The sequence below is a fragment of the Cicer arietinum genome, chromosome 5, assembly GCF_000331145.2.
Source record: "Cicer arietinum cultivar CDC Frontier isolate Library 1 chromosome 5, Cicar.CDCFrontier_v2.0, whole genome shotgun sequence".
Lineage (NCBI taxonomy): Eukaryota > Viridiplantae > Streptophyta > Magnoliopsida > Fabales > Fabaceae > Cicer > Cicer arietinum.
The window spans coordinates 61,699,147-61,708,073 of NC_021164.2; the positions used below are offsets into that span (position 1 = coordinate 61,699,147).

Consider the following 8,927-nt stretch of genomic DNA (forward strand, 5'->3'; position numbering starts at 1 on the left):
CTTCAAACACTATTTTATCAAATTTAAAAACTACTATACTATACATTTTATATTCAAAGGATTCATGAAAGATTAATGAAGACTAATTTTTATGTGTATTGTAATTTTTTGTTTGTAATAGGAAAATTATTTTTCTTTAGTATTTTGTGAGTAGTACTAAAATGAAATATATTTTGCCACTTGATACAGCAAAATTTATATTAATTCTTAAATGTCATGTATTTCATATAAATAACATAGGTTGAATAATAAAAATAAAAATTCATTATTAAGTTACTTACTCATCTTTACATTTACTAATTTACTTATTTTATATATGTCCATGTCCATTATTTTAAAAAAATTTATTTCATCTAATCTAATTATTTAATTTAATTTTTTTTAATAATTATTGTTTTTATTTGTTTAAAATTAAAAGTATATAATAAGTTTTTTGGAAAGAAAAAAGATTACGTGTAGAATTCAAAAATAAGACATCATCATTTGAGTAAGATTAAAGAGTAGTGTTAGAGTCATACTTTTTATCAATAACATTGAGCCTATAAGAAAGTAGTTTTAAAGTTAAGTTAAAATTAGATTTTTTTTAATTTTTTTTAAATCAATTTATTTTTTTTTAATGTCAATAAAATTTATGAAATTTGATATATATATATATATATATATATATATATATATATATATATATATATAATATAACCATTTATTTATTAAAATCGTTGTTTCCGTGCGAACGCACGGATTACAAACTAATAATAAGATAATTAAGTGCATTGATAAGATGAAGAGTTTACATTAATAAAGCATGTGAAAAAAGGTCTCAAATGTGGAAGAAAAAGAAATCAAAATTGGTAGCAAATTATGAAAACCAACATCATTTAGTTAATTGAATTAAATAGAGAATTGGAAAGAATAATCTAGATGGGAAAATTTAAAGCAACTCTAGAAACCAATTTTATTAACAATAATGATGCTAAATAAAGAAAGATAGATGGAAAGATTTAAATGCATCCTCGATTTTCTTTTTCTTAAAATAATGCATCATTGTTTTTTTTTCTTCTCACCAAGCATCATCGACTTTTTTGATAAGCTGAAAAAGTTGTTTGTAATAAACACCCATGTTTTTTTTTTAAAATATTATTACTTCAAATTGTTATTTTTTAGATTTTTTAATTATTGACATTGGGGCATGTTTCAAATATATGTACTTTAATGTAGTGACTTTTTAAATTTTAAATTAACTTTTTAGAAAGATGTAATAATACTTGGATCTCCCATTAAAAATTAAATAACTAAATTCAAATAATTTAAATTTTTTAAAAACAATTGATATATTTAAATAATTTAACCTTCAATCCAAATATAAACTTAATCTTCTAACATTTTTTTTTCTTTCAAAATCTAATTGCAAACCCAACTTAAAATCAATGATTTCCAAAATTCTATGATATGCATGCACAATCAACACAGTGATATCACCGTACTAACTCTAAGGAAACGCAACCTACCATGTTATAGCCATGCTACTTAACTTGTCAAGAACAGAAACCTTGGGGATTGGGTATTGAATGCCACATGAGGTGGGGCTCTTGTATCTCTTTCAGCCTCAATCGATTATGTTTCTGCTACACTTTCTCCTCCTATTAATTAATTAGTTTTTAGGATTTTAATTGAATCATTAGATGGATTAGTGAAAGTGATTTTTAATTTTATTTGTTAAACAATGTCCAGTCAACTATACTAGTACAATCTTCAAAAATTGACTATGCCGGTGGATCTTTTAAATTTTGAACTAAATATTGTGTTCGTGGATGAAAAAGACCTCTTGAATCAATCTATTAACATTATTATGAGATAAAATGTGCACTTTTAGTAAAGCTATTTTATATTGAGTATTAATCATAATGTGTCAATTTATAAAATACATGTTCAATATTTTTATCAATTTTTTATTTATGTCAACCACATTATAAAATAACTTTTATTAGATACATATTACTTATACTCTATTATTATACTGCTCCTATACTCCACCCACTAATAATTATTATACTAACACAATTTTTCAACATTTAATAATTAATACTATCTGATCTTGAATATAAAAAAAATTGTATTAATTAAAAACTACATTAAATAGTAGTTAATTCGGCCATTAAAGTTTAAAAAATTAATGTCAAAACAATTAAAAGATTATTATATAATTTTTAAAGGTTGAATTGAAAGAGCGAAGCGGTTATCTAAATGATTGATATTTAGAGACGGAGAGAATTAGCATAAAAAAATGAAATTGAGCGAGGAATGTGAAACTTATAAGAGAAGTAAAGTCGAAAGGCACAAAATGAAGCATGATAGAAAATTAAGGTGAAAGTGAAATTAAACCTAAACCGAAGTAGCCTATAGTAATTAAAAAAGAATAGTAATAATAAGAAAGCGACGAGAAAGGCAATCGTTATTTGGGGCACTGCAACAGAACCTTTCCTTTCCTCTTTGCATGCTGCTCTCTCTGCTCTTCCATACTCTCATTACCAATACTCTTATTATATAATAAATTCATTCTCTTCTATTTATTTCTTAAATTCCAATTTCACTAATCACTTCCTACCTAGGGTTCCCAACAATGCTGCCGGATTCCTCTGAACAAGAAGACGATTCTGAAATCGACTTCGTCGAAATTGATCCTACTGGTCGATACGGTCGGGTGCGTTCCAATTCTCAAATCTAACGCTCAATGCCGTAATTATTCATTGTTTCGCTTGATCTGATCTAAAACTAACAATGCCTTGTTTCTTTCTGATTCGCTTTGATGGATTCAACAGTACAGGGAAGTTTTAGGAAAGGGGGCTTTCAAAAAAGTGTATCCTTTTATTTTGTTTCTATATTTTTACGATCAATTGATAAATTTCAATATTTATTGAATGGATGTAATCGTGTACCAATGAGATGATTTGTTAGGAATGAAAATTTCCTTGACAGTAATTTGGAAATGTAGATATCGTGCTTTTGATGAATTGGAAGGAATTGAAGTGGCTTGGAATCAGGTTAAGGTGTCTGATCTAGTGCGTAATTCTGTAGATTTGGACCGCCTTTATTCTGAAGTTCATTTGCTCAAGACTTTGAAGCATAAAAATATTATTAAATTTTACAATTCATGGGTTGACGCCAAGAATGAGAACATTAATTTCATTACTGAAATTTTCACCTCCGGAACATTGCGCCAGTGAGTGTCCTTTGGTTCTTTGTCCCCTTTATGTATTTGTTTCGTTTTGTCATTTTCAGTCCCCCTTTTATATTTTGGCGAGCTCTTTTGTTTTAAGTTTAGCTTTCTTATTTTAGATACCGGAAGAAACATAAGCATGTTGATTTGAGAGCTTTGAAGAAATGGTCTAGGCAGATTTTGGAGGGCCTTTCGTATCTTCATAGTCATAAACCACCAGTTATTCATCGAGACCTTAAGTGTGACAACCTTTTTGTCAATGGGAATCAGGGGGAGGTGAAAATCGGTGATTTAGGATTGGCAGCCATCCTTCAACAGGCCAGTTCAGCTCACAGTGTTATCGGTAACATTTTCCTGGGAAATCATTACATGTATTGCCCTTTTCTTATGTGTACTACTGTGGAAGTATTGTTACTTAAAGTATTTGTAATTCTCTTATGAGCCCCAGGTACCCCGGAATTCATGGCCCCAGAACTTTATGAAGAGGAGTACAATGAGCTTGTCGACATATATGCTTTTGGCATGTGCTTACTAGAGTTGGTAACTGTTGAGTACCCGTATATTGAATGTGCCAATGCTGCTCAAATATACAAGAAAGTGACATCTGTAAGTGCATTGTTATCAAAATGTTGGGACAATTTTAGGGACTGTTTTTTTTTTTTGAAATTTTTTTAGGGATTGTTTAAAAAACTTTTGAAGTGAACAATTGTCTACATTTATAGAAATAATGAAAATGTCAAAAAACCATTTTCATTATTTCTGGAAATGATCTTAATCAACTACCATTTCATATTTTCTCCACGACAATAGTTCACCGCAAGAGTTTTTCATGAAGACAAAATGAACACACATTTTAGAAAATGATAACACAAAATGTTTTTATAAAATAAGCGCGACCTTACTTGTTGTGTAATGCAACACTGGTATTAGAATTTTTAACTCCAATCACAGTGGTGGTAGGTATATTATTCAATGCACTCTGAAAACTCCGTAAATTTTCGGAGACTGAGATTTTCTGGAACCTTTAAATAGTACATCAATTTGATAAAACCATTTCTGCTTGTGCGTGTCTAAGATGTAATGTCCTGACATTTACTTCATTTGAAATTTGAATCTTTTTGAACTACTCAATGATACTTTCAAGGTTATAGTTTGCATTTATCTTTATTGATTGTTTCACGAATCAACTAGTCAAACCCCGTGTTCAATTCAATAAAAGTATTGGATACTTCACGATCCTGAGCAGATGTTGAATATTATAGAAATTTCATATAATTGGAGTGTTCTATAAAGAAAAACTGGTGAATTTGCAGTGACCAAACTCAAAATAACAAAATAAGAATCCTAGAATATCTGAACTGGTATTTTTTTTCTTCTTCTTTTCTACTTGCTGCATCTGAACTCTAGTTAGCTTCTATGGCATGATGGTTAACCTATCTTCTTTATAAGAATCATTTGAAGTCTTACCTTTCCTTATGTATGAAATTGCTAGGGATATGATTAGAGTTTTTTAGTAGAATCCTGAAAAGGCTAGGTTAAACTCAACATTGAAAAATATGTTTTTACTTTATTGTTTTACTGATAGGCTGTGCTGCGAATCAAATAACTGTTTACAAATCCTTGTTCAAGTGATATTTCCTGCTTTTTTGGGTCTGTTTTAGTTTTTCAATAATTTTCATTTTTATTGTTTTGTTTTGCCATTTTTTATCGTTGTTGTTTCTTTTTATTCTAGGGAATAAAACCAGCATCATTGGCAAAAGTGACAGATCCCGAAGTTAAAGCCTTCATAGAAAAGTGTATTTCTCGTGCATCAGATCGGTTGCCTGCAAAGGCTCTCTTGATGGATCCCTTCCTTCAGTCAGATTATGATGGTGATAGTGTAGGTCGATCATCGAGATCTGGAGCCCACCATTCAGGTACATATACTGTACATATAAAGTTCCAGATGAACAATTTGCTTTTGTTTACCATCCAATGCATCAAATGCAGGAAATAACTTTAATCATCAATCCATCGGAGAAAGTGCCAAGGAAAACTCTGTTGAGACTAGTTGGGAATTTACAGTGGAAGGCCAAAGGAGAGATGTTAATACAATATTTTTAAAACTGCGAATTGCAGATTCCTCAGGTATTCTCTTACTTTGTTTAGTTTTTTTCAAAGCAAGGGAATATGTATTTGCTTTTTCATGGTTCTGATATTCATTTGTTTGTAGGCCATATTCGAAATATTCACTTCCCTTTCAATATTGGAGCAGACACTTCAATCTCCGTTGCCAGTGAAATGGTTGAGGAGTTGGAGCTTACCGATCAAGATGTTTCGACCATTGCTAAGACAATTGACTCAGAAATTCAATACCACATTCCTAGTTGGAATCCCAGTGAAACTCCCGACAATAATTCTTTTGAATTTTCTGGCCAGACCCCTGAAACTAAGACTGAGGCTTCTCCTATTGGAAATGATTCTCCTAGCAGCCTTGCTTTGGAAATATTACCTTCTGGTCGTAAGTACTGGTCAGACTCACCAAAGGGTGTTGGTGGAAACTCTCCAGCTCCGCGCTGTGCTTCGAACTTGTCTTATGAAGTGGATGTGAATGCTGATGAAGGCATCTTGTTTGCAAATAGTGCGGAGAAGGAATGTGACAGGACTGCTGATTCCCCGTTTGATGAAAGAAGTATTATATCGGACTATTCTGAAGCAACTGGTGGAAAGTCCTCTCTAGAAGAAATATCTGTACGTTACGATTCTGAAATAGAGGATATCAATACAATAGCAACAAAGTTGGAGACTTTGTTGGTTATGCAAAGAGAGGAGTTAGATGAACTGAAGAGGAAGCACAAATTAGCTGTCTCAGATTTTTTGAGTGAGTTTTCTCCAGAAATTTGCCAACAGATCCTAAGTATATGCAACCCGGAAATGCCTGACAGTGAAATGTAGGGTAAGCTTTCCCTATATCTAGATGCCCATTTTGTGGGGTTTGTGGAGGAGTGAAATTCTGAAGTTGAAATCTTTTTTGCATGTCACATGGAATGAATTGCGTTTGTAGTGTTAATAGTGTCCGTGATTGCTTAAGAGAGGGATTTGTTTTAATGGAAATGTTCTTCTAATGATGTTGGGAGGACATGCAGCTGACTCATAACTTTGGATAATCTTTGCAGGAATTAATGTCTTCTTCAGCTTGGAAACTCAATGTTATTGCTGTATTTATGCTTGAAGCACTCTGGGGGTGAAATGATAAGGTCATCGTAAGACTAGTTCATATCAACTTCATTTCCCAAGAACATCTGTTGTATATAGTTTGGTAGAAGTCATTAATTAAGCTATAGAAAGTGTATACTCGTAGATATTACTTGCTCTCCTTTAAGATCTTCCCAACTAGGAGTTCACCCTTGATAGGAGTTAAGGGCAACGAGATCAACTATTCGTGGATTATTTTTCATTATTTATGTCCAAGTATTCTCAGAATTTGGCACCATCGACTTAATTAGATGGAAGTTTGTAAACTTGATTTTAAGTTATTTTAATTTTATCAATTAATCTTATTTTGAGTTTGAATGAAATATTTGAAATTTGCAAGTGAAAATCAAGTTTATAACAAAACTTGGCAGACCATTTTAGAAAAAAATGCGTACGTACAGTCCATGTTATCAACAAATCAAAATTATCGATTTATGTATATTTTTTAAGGTATCAACTAAAAAAGGTTTGAGTCTTTTATTTTTTATAACCATATTATTATAGGAATTAAGTGTCTAGTATCTACCACTGCTCAGCTAATCTGAAACTTGTTGTGGATACACAAGGTTGGATTTTTCCTTTAACCAGTTTATTTTTATTTAATAATAAATCAATGGGTTATATATATAGAACACATGATTTTAGAATAAAAATATAAATTATAGGCTTAGACTAAATTAAAGGATCAAGATTTGTTTATTGTTATTATTTGAAGTTATAAAATAATTTTTGATGAAAAAAAAAGAAACTTAAAGATGGGCGCGTGTGGCCATTTAAATGGACTTGGAAGGAGGTGAGCTCAATTTCTCAACCGAAAAATGTTGGTGTCGTTTAAACATAGTGCAAGTGAGTGCAATTACTCTACCAAAGTTGTGACTTGTGAATGTTTGTTAAAAAAGAAGGGAATATGTACGATGTAAACATACCAGAAATGAGTGCAATTTACCATATCTATTTTGATTATTTCACCACGATGTGAAATGGAGGGAGACACTGTTGAATTGAAGCAAGGGTTGATAGTGAAGCTTCTTTTCCATCACCATAGTATCAATATGGTTTTGGTTGTTGAAACTTACTGGAAATGTATGTTTTTTTTTTTGACAAAAAATTGGAAGTGTATCCAATCATATTTGGTTGGAACTATGGTGTATAGTATTGTATTTGTAGATGTAGACAAGTCAGTTACTGGACATAAGTAGTTTTTAAAACATCGATTATTTTTTGATATCAAGAATGTAGTAGTAGAGTTACATTATTTGATGTTAACTTACTAGTTTATTTATTTTGAGATTAAATTTCGGTTATATTTGGAACAAGACTTTAGTCTCTTGTGGTGGATCTGCCTTCCAACAAGTCTCCTTAACGTGGATACGTTAATTGAATCCATGTCACAATCAAGTCTTCGTGGAGCTTCTCTAATCTTAAGAGCTTATTTAAGGGAACACCCCAAATAATCATAGCACCAAGGATAATATATCCATATGTGGTTATAGATCTGTGTACTTGTAAAATAAAAACTTGTAAAAAGATTACTTCCATGTGTACTTACGTAGAAATACCCGTGGCAAACGGTTTCATACTTCGTGTAACACAAATTTTAGAAAATAAAAATAAAAAGTATTTTCATATTTTCACAAACTATATGAATTTAACAGATTAATAACAACATAATAATTAATTAAATCACAAAATTAGGGTTGTATGTTTATATTATATATAGAAAAAAAACTCAAATAAATAAAAAGAATAAATGTTTTAACAATAAAGTCTAAAAATAAATAAATACAATAAAACTAAAAGGATAGAAAGTAGTTAAAAAAAAAAGGCATTACTAGGTTTGCATCGAGTATGATTAACCTTTAATTCAATGATATAAATTGTAAATGAGAAATATAATGTAGAGTGGATTGATTATAGTGAGGAGCGCGTCCCTCCAAAGGAGAGGATAGAATTTGATAAGAAGTGGTTCTCATTTCTTTCATCCACACACACTCACTCAAATTGAGAATTCAGATAACAAACAAAATCCTCTTCTCTTCACTCCAAATTCTCTCGTTGAGAACCATGGCAATAGCAACGGCTTCTTCTTCTTCTTGTTCCTCCAAACTCAAACTCTCACAACACCCACCACTCTCCCACACTTTCATCGCATCCGCTTCAATTTCAAACTCCAATACTTTCCGTTCCACCACACACCCCAAACTAACCCTAACTCGTCTATCCTCTTCATTTCTAAACCCTTCCACAATCCTCCATCTCACTCCCTCCTCTCAACAACAACGCACCAACCGTCCTTCCTTCACCGTCCGTGCCGCACGTGGCAAATTCGAACGCAAAAAACCTCATCTCAACATAGGCACAATTGGCCACGTCGACCATGGAAAAACCACTCTCACTGCTGCTCTCACTATGGCTCTAGCTTCCCTCGGTAACAGCGCCCCTAAAAAATACGATGAAATTGACGCTGCACCGGAAGAGC

General features: G+C 31.7%; 2 protein-coding genes across 2 annotated transcripts in view; both read left to right on the top strand.

Annotated features, from left to right (window-relative positions):
* Positions 1–2,406: 2,406 nt before the first annotated feature.
* LOC101508146 (probable serine/threonine-protein kinase WNK3) lies at positions 2,407–6,759 on the top strand. The gene is made up of 9 exons (XM_027334862.2): positions 2,407–2,698; positions 2,817–2,854; positions 2,990–3,217; positions 3,334–3,557; positions 3,663–3,820; positions 4,947–5,130; positions 5,204–5,341; positions 5,427–6,144; positions 6,370–6,759. The coding sequence occupies exons 1-9, from the start codon at positions 2,618–2,620 to the stop codon at positions 6,374–6,376; spliced, it is 1,776 nt and encodes a 591-aa protein (XP_027190663.1). The 5' UTR covers positions 2,407–2,617; the 3' UTR covers positions 6,377–6,759.
* A 1,594-nt stretch (positions 6,760–8,353) lies between these two features.
* The window catches only part of LOC101508466 (elongation factor Tu, chloroplastic), a 2,268-nt gene continuing 1,694 nt past the window's right edge, over positions 8,354–8,927 (top strand). The window contains exon 1 of the mRNA XM_073368266.1: positions 8,354–8,926. Coding sequence (XP_073224367.1) covers positions 8,513–8,926 — 414 coding nt within the window. The 5' untranslated portion in view covers positions 8,354–8,512. The remainder of the gene's footprint in view (position 8,927) is intronic.